The 19,720-nt window shown below is 38.5% G+C and overlaps 2 protein-coding genes across 3 annotated transcripts in view; both read right to left on the minus strand.

Annotated features, from left to right (window-relative positions):
* LOC118813840 (tight junction protein ZO-2) overlaps positions 1–3,469 on the minus strand; it is a 139,638-nt gene extending 136,169 nt beyond the window's left edge. For both annotated transcript variants that reach the window (XM_036579409.1, XM_036579408.1), the window contains exon 1: positions 3,360–3,469. The gene's annotated coding sequence lies outside the window, so the exon portion shown is untranslated. The remainder of the gene's footprint in view (positions 1–3,359) is intronic.
* A 1,123-nt stretch (positions 3,470–4,592) lies between these two features.
* fxn (frataxin) lies at positions 4,593–18,724 on the minus strand. Its single transcript, XM_036579410.1, has 6 exons — positions 18,544–18,724; positions 17,281–17,358; positions 15,985–16,070; positions 15,728–15,848; positions 7,520–7,617; positions 4,593–5,829 (listed from the first exon to the last, which is right to left on the minus strand). The coding sequence occupies exons 1-6, from the start codon at positions 18,667–18,669 to the stop codon at positions 5,691–5,693; spliced, it is 648 nt and encodes a 215-aa protein (XP_036435303.1). The 5' UTR covers positions 18,670–18,724; the 3' UTR covers positions 4,593–5,690.
* Positions 18,725–19,720: the final 996 nt, after the last annotated feature.

The raw sequence follows: 19,720 nt of genomic DNA on the forward strand, positions 1-19,720 counted from the left end.
TGTGACTGACTCACTCGTACCAGCACAACACACTAACACACCACCACGTCAGTGTCACTACTGAGAATGATCCACCACCCAAATAATACCTGCTCTGTGGTGGTCCTGTGAGGGTCCTGACCACTGAAGAACAGGGTAAAAGGGGGCTAACAAAGTATGCAGAGAAACAGATGGACTACAGTCTGTAATTGTAGAACTACAAAGAGCACCTACATGGTAAATGGAGCTGATGACATGGACAATGAGTATAAATACATGGTAAGTGTACTTAATGAAGTGGCCAGTCTGTGTATATTACATATAAAATACATAAAAATGCATACTACAGGCCACGGGTGGGCATTATTATGATATGTCATCGTTATCGCAATCATTTTTGTCATCATGATACACAACATGCATTTCAGAGCATATTGTGGATATCGCCCATACTTGAAAAACACCGAGCAACTACATGTTTCATTACAGAGAACCTAATTAGTCCTGTTTAATTGGATTTATTACAGTAAATTATGTGAAATGTGAGATAAAAATGCTTGTATTCATAGTTTTTGATTGCCCACACCTGCGACAGATGCATACTATATAATAACATAGATGCATACTGAATATATATATATATATATATATATATATATATATATATATATATATATATAATATATTGTTTAGCAGTCTGAACTGTAATTAAAGGACTGACTGCACAGTACAGTGACACAGTGAAACAGTCCTTGTGGCCTACCCCCAATATATTTATGTACACACTAGTCTAATGAAATATCATAGCTGGAAACTCTTCATGCTGTCCCATCTGAAATATCTGTGAGCCCCAAACTGTGAGACGCCAAGAATGTCAGGGGTCACAAGAGAGAAAACCAAAAAAGACCATACACTGGCCAATACACTGGTAATTTCTGTTGTATACAGCAGGACATCATGCAGTTTTACAGTTACCAGAACAATTTCCTAAAAACCTCCAGCAGACAAAGTGTAAGTTTTCCTCCTCAACAGCAGGAGGGTTTAATCTTAGGAGATGACAGCAGGGTTCAATGCTGAGGCAGAGGGTGATGAAAATTGAGACAAATTGCTGCATTCGTTGGAAATTGGACAGATTAATTTCTCATCTTTGCCAGAGACTCTGGTGCTTTCTTGTCTTCAAAGGCAGACCTGATTTTAAGTCTTTTCTCTGCTTCTCCTTGTGATATTATCTGTAGGATAATCTTGAAAGGCCTTCATTCTCCCAAAGCAATAGCCCTTGCAGCTTAGCTTGTTTTGCTCAATCACACAGAAGGATCAATAAGTTATCAGCAAACACGGCTTAGCTACTTCATCAGCTACCACATGCGCAGCATTTCCACTGATACCTAGTTGTTCTGACAAGCTTAAAAAGAGAACATCCACAAAACATGAGCTACACAACTGTAATTCCTCTCAATAGCTGTATACCACTGTGCGAAACCTCTGTAGCAACAGCAACCATGAAGAAAGCACTCTATCTGTGCCAGATTTCTCTACACAAACGGCTCAGCTCATTTCTGATTGGATGAGCAGGAGATGACCCCCAAACCCGTGCTGTGTTTTGGAAAATATGCCTGGGTTTGTTTTAAGTCCTTGTACTGCAATTGAGTATTAGGTATTTGTGGAGGTATTCAAATGTAGAAAGTATCCCAGGACACTCGAATATTCATCTCCCAATTAGGCCCACAGTTTAATTTCCGATGACAAGCAGAACCACCAACTGTTCCATATCCTAAATACAGAAATAGGATATAGTTATTATTCACACATTGTAAATGTAGGCTGCCAGTTCACATCACATGGTTTTTCAGATGTTAGATAACTTTTCTGAATGAGTTAAGGGTACTAAATTTTAGACGAAAAATCAGACTTACGACCTCTGGGTGACCTGAGTCATGACATATTTCTCTACATCTAACTAGTGCACTGTGTAGTAATCAAAACAGAAGACATGCTGGAGGCAGACAAAAGTCACATTTTGATTACAGAAAAAGAAGATTTTTTTTTCTTTTAAATTATATAACATTGGCGGCACAGTGGTGCAGCGAGTAGTGCTGTCGCCTTACAACAAGAAGGGCCTGAGTTTAATTCCCTGGTGCTTTCTGTGTGAAGTTTGCATGTCTCCCTGTGTCTGCATGGGTTTCCTTCCACAGTCCAAAGACATGCAGTCAGGCTAAATTGCCACTGTGTGTGTGCGTGGGTCAGGCTCCAGCACTGACCCAGGAGGTTCAGTGTTGTATGTATAAGTGTGTATGTGTATGTATATGTAAGTAAATTATATTATATGATATGATGAATCGTGCTTAAAACAACCAGGAATATGAACTAACAAAGTAAACAGGGTCGGTTATAATTTCAGGTAGATCTGAACTTAGAGGCCTAAGTTAACTGCTAACGGGCTGAAAAATGTAAAGCTCTAAGACCTAAATCAGAACAGCTAAGCTGACAACATATTACACTTTTCATCATTTATGGGCAATTCATTCAGTTCTATTGAAATTGAGATGCATGCTCATTCCCTATAATGCAATATGCACTTTGGGATGTCAGTAGGAGACGAATGATCCAGTGCCCTAAAATAATTTCTAAATTAGGACGCTATAGAAAATAGATAAAACACCATCAGAGGTGGAGAGAGAGGCCTAAATCCAAACTCGGATAAAAGTACTGTTACTTTGGTGAAATAATGACTCAAATTAGAGTAACTTTCCAAAAAAAGAAAAACTTAGTCAAGTAGTACTGCGTAAAGTAGAATAAAGTAGGTTTAACTTCTTAGTACATCCAGCATCATCAACAAATGAAGGTTGTGATAAACCTCAAAGTCAGAAGTAGCGTAAAGCAGCACAAATGCAGCCATAAACTGAACGTTACTGATTAAAATGTAGGTAAAAAGTAGAGTCCAACTCTCACAAACATACCGGAGTGTAAATACAGTCACTTCAAAATACTCAAGAGAGTGCAAATTCATCACAATGTTACCTGAGGGCAGGTAACTGAGTGAACTAACTAGTGACTACTCACCTCTAATCTGCAGTTTGCTACGGGATTGGATTTGGGACACGCCCCTAGTCCCTCTATAATCAGGTCACTCACGTTCAATCCGCAGTAATTTGCTACCTCTGGGTCGATTTGAGACTCGACCCCTGTTTCTAAGCTTTCACGAATATGGCCACAGCAAACTATGAAGCTCGTCCCATTCAACACAGAACAGACAGCGAGGCGAGTTTGTTGGTTTTACTTTTGGAGTAAAAGTCCACAAAACCAAGTACGAATTGTCAACAGAGCAGTAAACAGGAAGAAGAAAGGCATTTGACAAAGGTGTGACAGTTTAGTCTACTCACCTTCGTTGTAATGATGTCTGTTTCTGAACAGGACCTCAGGCGTCGTTACAACGGGTTAAAATCCAACAGCGACTGGAATTTTCTTCAGTAATAATAACTACACAACACGTTTTCACCCAGCGGGTTTCGATATAGGTGTGCATGGGCGTGTCTCGGTGTTCAGCCTCGACGCGGCCAGAGGTGGGCAGAGTAGCGTAAACCGATCTGAGGTAAAGATCTTGTTACTTGGATAAAATGGTGGCTCAGAAGTTGCTATCAAAAACAACATGAGCAGGTATATAAATGTCTGTATAAAAACATCAGTAACCTACTAAGATTCTTATAGAACTAAAACAGAAGTCATTACCAGCATGTTTTACCATAAATACTCTTTTTGGGTTCCTTTTATTCTAAAAGGAAATGCTAAAGCTTCATAGAGGTGTTAGCAACGGCAAAGCAGTCCAGAGGCTGGACCAAGAGAAAAGACTGAGATTAAACCCCATTTTAAAAAATGAGAATTAAAGGAAGGAGAGCCTTTAGAATTAAAGCTAAATATGAATTGAAATGAAGACAAACTAAAATCCTTTCCTCACAAATAGACTCAAATATACCACTATTTGAAGCAAATGGAACTACCCACCTCTGCTGTGGCCTCATCAATGACAACACAGCTGCCAGTCAGTAAAGAAAAATATAGACTAAATTTTTCCATGATTTTTTTTTTTTAGTGCTGGTTGCTCTAGTGTGGTCTGAGAGGCCGGGCTGAATCCCTACCTGAGGCCTGCTGGAGCCTGGAGGAAAAGCAACTGCTGGGCATTGATGGTGTCCTATGATGCCCAAACCGTTTCCATGGAAACCGAGCTATTTCTGCTCTCCTGTTTCAAACAGTGTCACAGATTTGCATATTCCTGTTTGTGCAAAGAAGAGCGAGTCGATAAAAGCTGTCTGCACTTCATCATCCCTGCCTGGTGTGAAAACAATACAGGCCTATGAATAAGGGAACACTCATTTACCACATAAGCAGTGAGCCAGCCTGTGTGTTATTACAGCCTCAGACGTTAAAACCAAAACTAGTGTTGCTTGTCTATTTGTTGTGATAATCATACAAATTAATGTTTATCTTCTTACTCCTACTGCACAGTGTACTACCTCTAATATAGCATCCAAAAATCCATGATTATATCTATATACAACCAGGATATAAAGTGGTTACTATGAACAAGCAATGTGACACATAATAGGCCTACAGCAGAATTGAGGAGAAACCATAACTTATTTTTATTAACAGATATTCATCACAACACTATATGCACAAAATACAATGAAAACTGAAAATGAAAAAAAGAAAAACGTGACTACATGTAGAAAACACTGTTTCATGTAAAACCTGGACACATATTTACTAGCATACACCTCCAATATTCTAACTGATTGTAGCTGTATTAGCAATACACTTTGGACATACTGGAGGCTAAATATTCCACACAACTGATGCTGCAGCATCTCAGAGACTGATGCAGGCCACTTTTTCGGACCAAAATCACTACAGACAATCTGGTCCTAAAAGCTGCTGTGAAAAAGCGCTCTCCTCCAGCTGTCTGCAGTAATTCCTCTTTGTCTCCTCCTTCCAGTTCACAAGTCCAGACATATAAATGCTGGCTTTGAGTTAAAAGCTTCAAATCACAGTGGCTGCCCTCTCGTCTCTTTCACCTGCCCATGAGCCATTAAAAAATGACCCCTTTAATCCGATTGTAGTCTAACCAGATTCATTTGCCAGGATTATCCTAGTAGTTTCTACTCTGGGCCATAAAGAATAAAGAGTTTAGAATACAAAGTGATGCTTAAGGGCTTTTTATTTGTATCTGAATGCATGTCAGGGATGAACCATGCATGTATTAACAGTAACTGCCATTTGCCCAATGCAGTTAAATAAATACAAGAGGGGGTGATGAAAGTACTTCAATTACTGTAATTGAAGCACCATTTAGTTAATAATTTGGACTAAAGCAGTCCAAATTATGCAGCCTTTTAAATGCCTGTGCATTCTTTTTGGCAGGTTCATTTGTATTGCCATAGTACTTAAACAAAACCATTAGAAATCATGAAAAATAAACAGAACAGAAATGTCTTTAAGATGTTTTGCGGTTGGAAGAGATCTTATTGCGGTCATTTAGCATGACATAATGCTTTACATGTATTGGATGAGTATACATGATAAAACATTTCGGATCCCAAACAATAATGGTGAATGCTTCATTGGTTCTGCTTTGCTAGTATATTATCTGCATCGCTGAAAGTAAAGGTACAGCAAAATGGTGATTCTGACAGACTTTGTTCCTTCTTCTGCCTCCATCAGGAATGGATGAGATGTGACAGGTCCATGTTTGACTGAAAGATGGCAGAAAATTCTTTGGAGAGCAGATCATGCAAGGCCATGCCATCGTGGGCGTATACCCAGCGCTCCCCCGTCCAATCATAACGTTTTGGCCCACTGCAAAAATAAAACATATTCAAGAAGTCTGCTCAATTATTTCCATTAAATTTAATCAGAATAATCACTAGATGGCAGGATCACTATTATAGCGCTTCGAATCCTTATGTGTCCTTTTTAATATTTAGAAATATAAAATTGTTCAGAAAACTGATAGAACTATTACATTTCTATTACATTTCTGTTAAATTTAGCAAATAAAAAGTTTCATTTATTTATTTATTTTATTTATTAAAATGTGTGGAAGTGTGTTCTCTGTAGAGAATGTGTACTTATTTTCACTTATTTTTAGACAAAACGTGCGTGTATATAGGTATACTGTTTACATACACTATTGTCACAATCCAAAAAAAAAACCAAAAAAAACAAGTATCTCCATTTTTAGATCTTTAGCTTTTTGCATAATTTAAACACAGCACATCATGGACCAATAGAAAGGCTCACTCACAAGCACTTTATTAGGAACACTATACTAATACTGGTTAGGATCTCCCTTTCCTCTAAAAACAGCCTCAAATCTTCATGGCATAAATTCCACAAGATGTTGGAAATATTACTTTGACATTTTGGTCTACGTTGCAATAACTGCATTATGGAATTAAATTTTTCAGGTGCACTTTCATGTTGCAAATCTCCTGTTCTACCACATCCTCTATTGTATTCAGATCCGGTGACTGGGAAGGCGCCTGAACAACACTGAACTCACTGTTATGTCCATGAAACCAGTTTGAGCTGACTTTTCCCTTGTGACATGATGCATTATCATGCTAGAAGTAGCCTTTAGAAGATGGATAAATTGTGGCCACAACAAGATGCACACAGTCAGCAACAAAACTTAAATAGGCTTGTGGCATTCAAAAGATGATTGATTAGTATTAACAGGCCCAAAGTGGGCCAGGAAAACATTCCACACACCATTACACCACCTCCACCAGTCTGCACTGTTGACACAAGGCAGGTTGGGTCCATGGATTCATGCTGGCACCAAATTCTGACCCTACCATCTGCGTGCCTCAGCAGAAATCGAGATTCATCGGACCAGGCTATGTTTTTTGTGCATTCTGAGGTGCTTTGCTGCTTAACACAGTTGTATAAAGTGGTTAGCTGAGTTACTGTGGCATTTCTGTCAGCTTGAACCAGTCCGGACATTCTCCATTGACCTCCCTCATCAACAAGGTGTTTACAGAATTGCTTCTCGCTAGATATTTTTTCTTTATTGCACTATTCTTAGTTAACTCTAGAGACTGATGTGTGAGAAAAAACCCAGGAGATTAGCAGTTATAGATGTACTCAAACCAGCTCGTTTAGTACCATCATTTACGTGAGATCACATTTTATGTGATTATATATATATATATATATATATATATATATATATATATATATATATATATGTGTGTGCATGTTAAATGACTATGGCCTTGAGTGGCTTTTATAAATCATCATTTGATAGTAATCACAAACAATTCTTCTGCCAAGAAATGTCATATGTGTGGTCGAATATGTGTGTATATTGAGTATTTTACAGCAGCCTCAAACGTGGTGTAGCCATCAGATTTTAGAAACAGAATGTTTTATAAAGCAAAATAAATAATGAAACATGCTAATTTAGTAGATCATCGGAAATAAAATTGCTATTGATGACAGACAGAAAAGGTTTTAATATTCCATAGAAGTGAGAGAAACCTGCCTTGTGGGAGAGGAGAGCCAAATCTGTCTGTTTGGTGTTTGTTTATTGATGACGTAGGTGCCATGGCCACCGCCCACTTTCACAGTCAGAACTCCCCCCTGTGGTGAGGAAGAAGATAAACAGAAGGAACACTTCAGAACACATCACTTTAAAGAAATAGTTCGCTCAAAATGCTAATGTGGACGATTATAAAGGAGAGTTAGTGTGGATCACATAGCACAAGCTTATTTGCATAAACGTTATCTGACTTCTCCAAGTGTCCGTTATTATTATTAGAAACGTCAGCATTTCTGTGTAAAACTTCAATCTGTTTGAAGTGACAAAAAATTCTTGTGAAGTCACCAGTTTGAGTCATTAAAATCCCCTGTGGACCAGACACAGCCGTACTAAAACACAATCTAACAGACGTGTCCAGATAAAATTGGGTACAGAACATTCACAGACAGGAAAACATTCACATAGCTGGAACAAGTTTACTGCTTACAGTCACTGCACATCTATGCTATGGGCAGTTTGGCTCTGTGCCCGAAATTTTTCTGAACAGAACATAATACATTACCAGATGACAAATTGAACTGAGCAGTTATTTTATTTCTTAATTAAAATTATGGCTCTTGTTCTTTGCTGGCCTCTCTCGGCAATGGCTGACCTTGTAGCTCATACTGTGGAATGGTGAGATTTACTGATGACCACATTTCTGTGATGTTCTGATCAGATATAGTGGATCATAGTGAGGGCTGCAGTCAAGACCACTACTGTTGAGTCTAAGACAAGTCTAGGTTTATCACTACCAAGTTGAAGTCAAGACCAAATCCAAATGAGAGTGAGAGCAAGTCAAGATCAAGGCTTAAACCTCTTTTAGACCAACCATTAACTATCCTTTGCTGCTCCATTCCAAATTCCAAAGAAAGTGAGCTACAGCCCTATAATTCACTTGGGACTACAGAATTAACGGGTTGGAAATACAGGGTGATTCAAAAAGATTCATCTGATTTCAAAGGGCCGTATTTTTACAACCATGAGGCGCCTAGGAACCAATCACACACCAATTGAAAGAGGGGGTCGTAGAGTTTCTGTCAGTCACCGGAAGATGGCTCCCTTCAGTCTGCGAGGAGATGGCAACCTCTGAGCAGAAAGCGTTTTGCGTTCTCCACTTCAATAAGAGTGAATCCGTCATAACTGTGCAGCGTGATTTTTGTCGGCAGTGAACCTCCAACAGCTCAGAGCGTTCATCGTTGGTTCTACAACACTGGATGATCTCCGAAATCACATTGAAAGAGCTGTGAGTACAGTGACACCCGACATGCTCAAACGAAGAAAGAAAACACAAAGGCAATGGAAGAGACACAGACAAGTCTGAGTACAATCTATCAAGTCCAAGATTTCTTGAGCCCAAGAGCAAACTCCAGAACTATAGCTGGGTTATACGGACAATCCATATCAATCCATATGCATATTTTCCAAATATATCACAGTATCAGTGATTAGATAAAAATGAGCCCATGTTTCTTGAGTACTGGTAATGTCTTAGAAAACTGACCTAGCTTGTTTTAATTGGACCGTCTCTTAAAACACTCTCTTATCCTACTCTTTACATAGTATAAATCTTCTAAAACAATTTTTCACGATTCTAAACAGATTTTTCTTATATGATTGTCTCCACTATGTTACATTTGGCTCTACTGTATATTTACATATAACACATGCCCTGTAAGAGCGCAGATATTGGATTAGTACTCTGTATTGGAATCAGAATCTGAGGGGAAGTTAGACCCCTGATCCCTAATTTCTATTGTTGAGAGCTGATTGAAACTGACGAAAGAACAGATTGTTGTCCCTCAGAAAATGACTGATCACAAAACAATTTTGATCAGCATTTGACAATGTTAACAAACACTTTTCAAAATGAAGTTGTTAAAAAAGATTCTTCTGAACAGATTCATAGTGGAACTGATTTGGTTTCGGTAAAAATCTTTCACTGGATGATTCTTTAAAGAATCAACTTTCACGAGTGTAAAGAACCTTTGTTAAGCTTAAATAATCTCCCCCCAGTGCTAACGGAAAGGTTCTTTACCAAATACATTGTTACTTAAATTTTATTTACTTTCAATGTTCTACATAGCTTTATAATATCTATATTATTTATGGATCATTCTGACAAACTGCAATACCCTACAGGAAGTGTGGGAAGCAATATAGCATAGTGAGTAAAAGATGTATTGATTAATTGAATAGCAGATGATTAATAGAATGACAGAAATATACAAATAAAAGAAATACAAAACCTATAATTACTGATTAGAGAATTAAACGTTAGTTAGAGGCCTAAGTGGCACAACTTGCCATAAGCAGCAATGCAGGAGAATTGCAGTGTGGAAGGAAAGATTTATGTGTGTGTGTATATGTGGTTTGTGGTGTCCCTGCTTGGAGACATAGTGAGGTGGACTGGGGAGCATGGCTCAATCTCTCAGGAGCAGTTCAGACAGCGGCTGTCTGAGCACATGATTTAAAAAGGCTCCGTTTTATTAAATCATCCCACTGTGACCGATATGTTGCAAGGCAAAAGAGGATCTAGCGCCTTCTATTTCCCATATAACAGGCATGCTCTATAAACTCAGAACAACACAGAGGAGGGCCGGGATGATTTGGCATCGGGGAGGTGCAGAAACTCACTCCTCAGCTCAGCGGGGGTAGCTGACAGGAGACTCCCCGCCTGACATTTATCTGGCTAGGAGAGAGAGGAGGAGGAGGGGGAGGACATAGGGTGTGAACGACCAATCAACCTGTCAGCAGCCCTGCACGCATCACAGTGCCACCAGCCGCTGCAATCAGACCAGGCCCAGAGAACAGCATGCTAGGAACTAAGGAGGAGTGTCACGAAATCTTATCACAATATATTTTCCCTTATAATTTAAACACTGAAAATAGCCAGCTAGCTAACTCTCCCAACTGTCCCACTGGTTTGTGCTGTTGTGAGTGAACGGCTAGACTTCTTCCTCCCAGTCTTATAAAACGCACCATTTGGTGTACCAGTTCAAAGGTCAAGCTTTTGCTGCCAATACCAGATTGAAATGAATGGCAGAAACATGTAATACTTAAAACAAGGAAATATTAATATCTGAAAAAGTTTTTTGATAAACTATAATAAATCAATTATTATTATTTTTCAGCCAGGCCTACTAGGAATGTACTTATTCATCACTGCACATAAATTGCTTCAGCTCTAACTTCTCTTGCCTTTCCTGTGGGATGTTGGAGAAAAATTCAGAGACCATAAGAACTGTGATTTGAAAGTAAACTATAGATAAGCAGTTAGATAAGCAGGATTTGAATCAAATCATTGCAAAATGTAATAAACAAAACATAAAAAATGATAGGTGGACGTGTGCCATTTAAATCATGATTGCAAGATTAAAGCAATAGTTTGGTCACAAATCTGATTTACACTTTTACTCAAAATCTAGTTGACCAGTCAGGAGAAGTTTGGTGGCCTACTTTTGCACTGAATCTACGAGGGTAATGTAAGGTCATAACTAATGATGCATCCAAATTAAAATTCTTGACCAAAACCGAAAGTTTAATTCAGTCAAACACCAAAACTGAAAATTATAAGAAATGCATAATTTCATGTATAATTTAAGTTAAAAAGTTATACATATAGTAGTTTATCGGGCCTCAGCTACAATGATGGAAAACATCACATTTTGCAATATATAAGGATATGTTCAGACTGCAGACAAATCGGATTTGTTTCTCAAATCCGATCTTTTGAGATGTCTGTCCGCACTGTTATTTGCAAGTGATCAGATCGGATTTGTGTACACTAACAGACATCATCAACCTATCTGCATGGGTTGCTATGGCAACAAAGTAGGTGTCGGTAACTACGTAGCCACGCCGGTGACGTGGATTTCTAATGCACATGCAAGAGAGATGGAGGTGCATCATCTCACCCTCCAAACTCTTAAAAATTCTCTGGCGTAAACTTGAATCTTTTTAAACCCCAGCACTTTCGTCTCACTGGATATGACATCAATGTTGTTTATTGCACTGCGAGTGACACAAAAGAGACTTTGAAATCTGATTTGAGAGGCCAAAGCGTCCAGACTGAGACACATCTGTAAAAATCTGAACGGAATCACATTTCAAACCAGCTCCAGACAGGTTTGGATCTGATTTGCAAAAATCTAATTTTATCCAGTTTTTTGCTGTCCAGACTATCAAAAATCAACCTGGACACAAAAAAAAATCGGATTTGGGCTGGCATGTCTGAACACAACCTAAAACACGTGGACGTGGCTTTGGAGTAGTGGTCATCTAACAGTCTGAAGGCTCTCCAACAGGGGATGCTATTAGCACACCTGTACGTCATTAGTGTACGTTAGGGGTGTCCAATGTAAGGGGTCAGTGTGGCTGCAGGTTTTCATTCCAAATGAGCACTTGTTTAATCAGTTGGTCAGCAACTGATCATATGTGCTCCTGCATTGTTGGAATGAAAACCTGCAATCACACCGGCCCTTTGCAGAGAAGTCTGGACACCGCTGCTGTGTACGTCATTTAGAGAAGAAACAGCTGTAAACCTTGGCAGGATCTAACAAGCCACTTTCGTTACCAGAGGTAAAAAAGTTTATTTCCAAAAGAAATTTTGTTACTCAGTTTATGTGAATTCCAAGAATTTCATTCAATCAGTTTATGCTAAAAAGCATCACTATACTGAACACAGCTGCAGCGTTTTAAACTATGTTTAAGTGTTTTCACTATTTTTCATTTTCATTACCATTCAGATTGTTTGTTAAGTGTTAGATTTTGACACTTCATTGTAGATCTATTTGATTTTTAGAATTTTTTTGCCAAAAATTTCAGCCTAGTTAAAGTGCCTTTTCGGACCATTTTTTGGCTAAATATTTTTAGGGAACCGAAATTTTGGTGCATCATTAGTTATAACCACCAGTTAGCACTGAGCAAACTGCATGCCTAAATCAATACATTGCCAAAATATCTAACTGCTTTGTAAGCAATCATGTATAGACAGCAGAGCTAAAAATAGCAGCAGCTGGAAGCCTGAATTTGTCTGTACTTTCATCCTTTTTTAAAGACAGAGTCAGCATCATATTAAAGCATCTGAGGTGATCTTTTCTCCAGACGATGGTGCTAGTGAAGAATCACAGCTTAGAGACAACGGGCCTCTTTCATCAATCTTCTTAAGTTTGTTTGTAAATTTGTTTTTGAGAAAGGTCATAAGAAAAAGTCTACACCAGATTCGTGACATGTTCTCAAACCACATAACTGTTCAGACCTCTTGAGTGTGCGTAGCTTCTGTTCTTACCTAAGAACAAACCCACAATGCAATGGTAAATGTCAGAATCTTTGTGAAAACTGCGTAAGAGGGTTTTAAGAAGAAATTTCTTATCAACGGATGGTGAATGAGGCCCAATCTCCAGGTCTATAAACTAAGTCAGAATTGTTTGCATTGAATTTTAAGATTTGTGCATGTATATTCATATGCAGCTTTGACATTCTACATAACTTAGCATACACATGTCTAGTTAACAGTATTACCAACATTGAAGAAAAAAACATTTATTTTCTAAAGTTCATAAAGATATTTTACAAGCTTCAAACATTTGCTGATGGACAAAACAAAGCTGGACATCTTTCTGAGGGTCAAGGAAAGACAATCAGTCTTCTTGATGGTAGCTGTCAGTCTGCTATTAAAGAGACAAAGCTAAGAGGTCACCCTCAATCCTTAACAGCAGGTCACCAGAGTTAGCCTGACATGGCATTAAAGTGAGAGAACAGAATGTTACAATTACAAACTATAAAACAATTCTGACATGAACGACCCTTTATCAGCATTTTGGGCAGACTGGTACCAGATTAAGCACAGATCACAACTGATTCCCAGTGTAAAGTTAAATATAGGACTGTGCTATAAGTGCATAGTCCTATTTCTGACGATTAGCATCACTTCATTTCCATCCTCAGTTACTGGGTCAGAAAAACAGGGTTTCTCCTCAGATGCTCTAGCTTCTGTTAGCCTGGTCCTACATACCACCTACTGGGCAGCTCTGGCTGAAACGGGTCGATACAGTCAAGTGAGGAAGAGCAGTCAGCACACGTTCCAGCTTACACATGGCTGAGGAACTGGTACACACCAGAAAGCAGAAATATACTGCACATGTTCAAGCCTATGAGCCAACACATGTATTTATGATACCGTATGACCCGCTGTTATATTTAAAAATTGACAAAAACTATGCAACATAGCTAAAAAGCAGCACTAATGGACACTAAAGATTCTTTTTTCTAAATGTATAAATAACCGTATGTAATACAATAGCAAAACCCACAAGTGTATTTGCAATAGCGTAAAGGACAATTTCACCATTTTTTAAATTTCTGCATAATTCAATGCTTGAAATGTAAACAAGTCATTCAGAGTAGTTTTATATGAATTATACTGAGAAACATACACTCTCAGATTTCTTTACTGTGGTGCTGATAGGACACAGAGGTCACAATGTCTCCAACACAAATGTAGCCATTTTATTTACTATGCAAAACCACCAGTGAACCTTCACATATCTAAGTTTTTATATGCCATGTGGATACTGGTAAAACAGTGGTAAGTCTGACAAATTAAAGTTTTCTTTGGGCATTGCTTTGCCTTACAACACCCTGCATGTACCTTCTGCCTTAAATAGTTTTCATGGAGTAATTCTCTGTGAGGGAGCTTTTAGAGGCAGAAAACTCTTCAGATGGTTCCTATCACCACCACTGTGAACAAATCGGAATTGGAATATCTGACGATTTTATATCAAACAACTCTGAATAACTTTTTTACATCATAACCATTTAATCGTAAATTTTGAAAAATTGGTTGAATTGCCCTTGAACAATTTAATGTGGTTTAAGGCAGGTGTGTGATGCTTTAGCCATGCTAATTGGTGGCTATTAGCTAGTATTACTTGTTAGCTACATTAGTCTCACAGCTTGCAAAAGCAGACTTCAGACATTCAACATTTGTCTGCTGACTACACAGTGTTTGTGTCTTGGCTGGTTTATTTTAAACTGTAGGAAAATCTGATGAATGTGAGGTCATTGCTGAGTAGCTGTCATTGAATGAGGGCATTTCTGTGTAACCACAGGCTAAACAGACAAAGCTGCTATGTACAATCTTGACATGGATGAATGTACAGAAGGAGGATAAACTCTTCCTAATAAGGCTGACAGGACTGGAGAATCATGATAAAATGAGAGTTGTTCTATTTTTATGGACAACAAGCAGAGAAGAAAATTACATTCAACATGAAACTGAAAGTCTGCTTCATAAGATATAATGTCTATATAAAGCAACAGCAGCCCCTAGTGGGCATTTAGATAATATACATCCTTCAGAAATCTGAATTCACATAATTTTCCTCTCACACCCAAGATGTGGTCAATCAGCCAACATATGTTTGAAGTTTTTTTTCTTTAGTTTTGCACTGGAGTTACAAGGCTTTTGAATACAAACAGCAATTCTATCTTTATTCTGCACAAAATATATGCTTTTTCTACCCTTCATTCTGAGAAAAGAAGCCAAACTACCTGCCAGTCTAGGTAGCCACGTAGTTACATTGCTAACTACAACTTCTAGCTTGTTGTCCTCCTCTGACAAGTCATTTCTGGTGGTTGAGTAATCTGTTCCAGCCACTGTAATGATGATCTGAAGAGAGGTGCTACAGTTTTAAAGTGGTAATAAGATATTTGGGCTTCCTAGCAGTAATGAGAAAAAAAAACCTTTTTAATAACCTGCCTCTTAAAATCCACCAAACGCAGCTTTTCCACAAGTTCCTCCCGTCTTCAAGACACATCATCAGAAGGAAGTTTTCCCCAGTCTTAAAACTGGAAAATCTCTGGAGACTATTGCAGCACTACTGTAGGACGCAAGTTAGCAATGTTTTAACAATGTAGCAATAGCTATTTTTCATTTTGGCTGGAGCGTCACTTTAAGTGATTTCAAACAGACTTGATGATGTGTTTTCTGACACTGCTTGACTCATCTATAAAAACATATACCTAAAAGCAGCAGTGGCAGCCATCTTGAAGCCTGAATACTGTCTATATTTTGTTCATCACTTGAAAAAACCTTGTGAGAATCCCACTCAGAATAATAGCTACAGAAGACCTTTATTACCCACATAAGAATCTTCCTAATGTACTCACAGAAAAAACAACGTCGTAGTCAGACGCAGTAAAGCTCTCATCTGTGAGGTCCTCAAAGTACTCTGCTAGAGCATCCAGTGTTTCATCTGCCAGCTTTTCATACGCAGCTTCTGTTATCTCCCTGTCAAATATAAAATACATAAAATGATTATTAATGAAACATTTCATTACACACCAGCTTTCCAGCTTTATCATCATTTAAGTATTTTGTAGTCCGGTATATAAAATATTGTTCTGCTAGAGAAGAGGTAATTTACTTGAACTGAAGTGCATTTTCTTCTGCAAGAGGAGTGGTAATATGAAGACTTCTTCTTTGACCATCCCCACACACAAAGTCACTCCACTGAAAAAAGAAACAACACAGCTGGTAAGTATTCCAGATTGTGCAACATCTTAGATTATTCAATCAGCAATTATATTAGGCATTCCTAATAACTGGACAATAACTACTATGAAGAGCTGAATAGTCCTGAATAGAGCTAAATTGTGGAAGTTCTAAACATTAGTTTAGCAGGGTCAACGTATCAACATTTAAACAAGCAAGTGATTAGTAACAGAAAGGATTCACCAATATGGGAATTTTGGGCTAATGCTGATATCCAATATTGTCCTTGGATACATCTCCCTATTCTGATGCTTAAATACTTACAAAATTGATACACTGGGAATAAATTCACCTGAATTAGCATTCTAGAAAATATATGAACAGATATAAAATACACACCGATCAGGCATAACTTTATGACCAACTCCTTGTTTCTACGCTCATTGTCCATTTTATCAGCTCCACTTACTATATAGGTGCACTTTGTAGTTCTACAATTACAGACTGTAGTCCATCTGTTTCTCTGCATACTTTGTTAGCCCCCTTTTACCCTGTTCTTCAGTGGTCAGGACCCCCATGGACCCTCACAGAGCAGGTACTATTTGGGTGGTGGATCATTCTCAGCACTGCAGTAACACTGACGTGGTGGTGGTGTGTTAGTGTGTGTTGCGCTGGTATGAGTGGATCAGACACAGCAGTGCTGCTGGAGTTTTTAAACACTGTGTCCACTCACTGTCACCTTGTAGATGTAAAGTCAGATACGATAGCTCATCTGCTCCTGCACAGTTTGTGTTGGTCATCCTCTAGTCCTTCATCAGTGGTCACAGGACACTGCCCACAGGACAGTGTCTATACTATTGACTATTCTCAGTCCAGGAGCGACACTGAGGTGTTTAAAAACTCCAGTAGCACTGCTGTGTCTGATCCACTGGGTACCAGCGCAACACACACTAACACACCACCACCACGTCATAAGTCAATAAAACTATTTTTATTATGTTTTCAGAGTATGTGTGCTGGTTTTGGGTCAGTAGCTTTCCATATACACACGAACACTGAACTTTGCTCTAAAATCACTCATTAGTGTAGCTTTTAATGTAATTGAGGAGTGCCTTCCGCCCGATGGCCACTAGGATGGCCTCCAGCACCTCCTGCGACCCAAAAGGATAAGCAGCTTAGATAATGTGTGTGTGTGTGTGTGTGTGTGTGTGGGTAATTGAGGAGTTACCTTTACAGCCCTGTTGGGCCATTGAGCAGCTGCCTCCAACCTTCCTGAGTTAATGCCACCACATCCACCGCATCGAGTCTGTAACAAAAAGATTAGTACCACTTAAAACTTCAAATTACAAGCATCTGCTTCATAATGCTAAGAATTTAGAGCACTCTAATTTTGCCATGGTGCATTATTTATGGTGCAACGAGTCATTTTTTGTGTTACAACAAAAGATTTGGTCATCAAATCATCAAATGATTTGGTCATCAGGCATTCCCATATTTGGGAATGACTTGAATAGTTTTATTACACATCAGCAACCTAAATCTGGGCCTTGTAGTGACCAAACCTCTGAGAAATATGGGCAGATGATTGGTTTTAAAAAAAAAAAAGCTGCATTAGATGGATGTTTACATTTGACCAATAATCAATATAGCTCTGAACTCCAACACAGTGAATCAGAAATGAAACAATGGCTGTCGGGTTAAGGTGCAGCCTGTCATCTATAGTTTAATGGTATGTGCATCCATGTTGGGAGACATATGTAGGAAATACAGTCCTTTTTAAAGTCCTTACATTTCAGAGGAAAACAAGTAACTGAACAAATGTAGGTTTAGCTGTTTCTTGGCTTACTGTTTGATTACTAAAGTCTCAACAAAGTCTGAAGCTGATTTGAGATGTGTTCCAAAGACGTGCCAGTGCCAAAAAAGCTTTATAACTCAATCAGAGACAGACTCAGCCGCCTGGCTGTTAGGTAGCAAGAAAGCTTTGGTGAGTTTAGCAATAAACAACCTGAATACCACAAAAGACCGCAGCAGTGGATGAAGACGTTAGAAGAATGATGTTGCATCAGCGTGGCGTGACCTCAGAGTGATGACCACCAGACATCTACCACCACAGATGAGGCTACAGATCATATTAGCAAGGTTACTATTTTAGAAAGTGAAAAACACCCTGTAGAGTCCCTGTCTACAGACAGACGAGAGGAGGTTTATCCTGTAACGTTCGTAGCACAGTTACGGAAAATGACCTGCATGTCATCTCTTAAACATGGTGGCATGAGAAAACGAATGGGAATGGCTCAAACAGTTTTATTACACATCAGTGACCTAAATCTGAGCCTTGTAATGACCAAACCTCGGAGAAAAGCTCTAACTAGCTAACGCTAAATAAACGTTAACGTTAAACCTCGTTAACTGACGTAACGCCAACGGCAACCAGCAACACGAGCAGACAGACTGATCTAGCAAAGCTGTTCTGCTCACTTTGCTCACTTACGTTCACTTCTTTTGTGCGCACTCCAGTGACGAGTGAGCACAGTTTAGCATTGGGTTGGTCACATTTCCACCTGGACTTCAGGAGAAGGAGACACACACGCTGCCACTTATTTGCTAACAGTGACATTAGTGCGGATACCAAGGCCGCTGCCCGGCTCAAATCATGAACTCGTCTGCGAATGTTTTCAAAATAAAAGTCCCTTTTGAACATGCAGCTGGAGCTGGACAGGTTTGTCCGGTTCACATTTGATTGGAAGAAGGAATGAAGGAAGGAAGGAAAGAACATAAGAAAGAAAGAAAGAAAGAAAGAAATACATATTAGGACTTGGGCTTTATTTATTTGGTTAAAAATGTCTTTATTTGTAAAAGGATATGTTTAAACTTAGAAAAAGAAAGTTAAATCCACATATGGCACCAAGGATACAAACCATCCTTCTCATTTCTTTTTTCAAAACAGATTTATTATTACTAGTTTGATTAATGATCATTTTGAATCATATACATGATCCAACCAGGCTTTGGACAACATAATTGCAGGCAAAACACAAAATTAGCAAAATATTGTTAAGCTACATCCCCAGGACTCTGAGAACTCAGTTTGGAAGTAAACAGGGACCAAGTTAGGATAGTCACGAGAAGAATGAAATATTCTGTATGTGACGGAAAATACAGTGTTGAAACATTCACCACACAGTGAAATACTATCTACTGGAAACTGGGAAGTGGTCCTGTTGTTATAGGAAAGAAAGAAAGAAAGAAACAAAGAAAGAAAGAACCCAAATATACTTGATTCGATTTAGCTACATGAGCTGTAATCTCGCCGTCGCCCAGCAGAGGGCGCTGAAATTTACTCATTGTTAAATATGTTACAATAATAAAAACATGGTACCAATCACATGTTTGCCAGAGAAATCCATTGAGAGCCATTAAGATTACAAAACTTTCATCTACACTAAATAGATCTAAAGAATAATCTGCTTTTAGCTACAGAGCACCAGCGAGCTGGTGTCACGTGAACATTTTAAACTTTTTGTCTCTACTGTTTTATTTGATTTGAGTTAACTTTTAATATGATTTTGGTATATTTAGTTGTTGTGTCACTGTTATTTTTCTTTTTATTTATTTTATTAGCAACTTTTACTTCTTAGCTACTGCCAAGTTATTGCTTTACATTTTTA

The sequence above is a fragment of the Colossoma macropomum genome, unplaced genomic scaffold (assembly GCF_904425465.1).
Source record: "Colossoma macropomum unplaced genomic scaffold, Colossoma_macropomum, whole genome shotgun sequence".
NCBI classification, from domain to species: domain Eukaryota; kingdom Metazoa; phylum Chordata; class Actinopteri; order Characiformes; family Serrasalmidae; genus Colossoma; species Colossoma macropomum.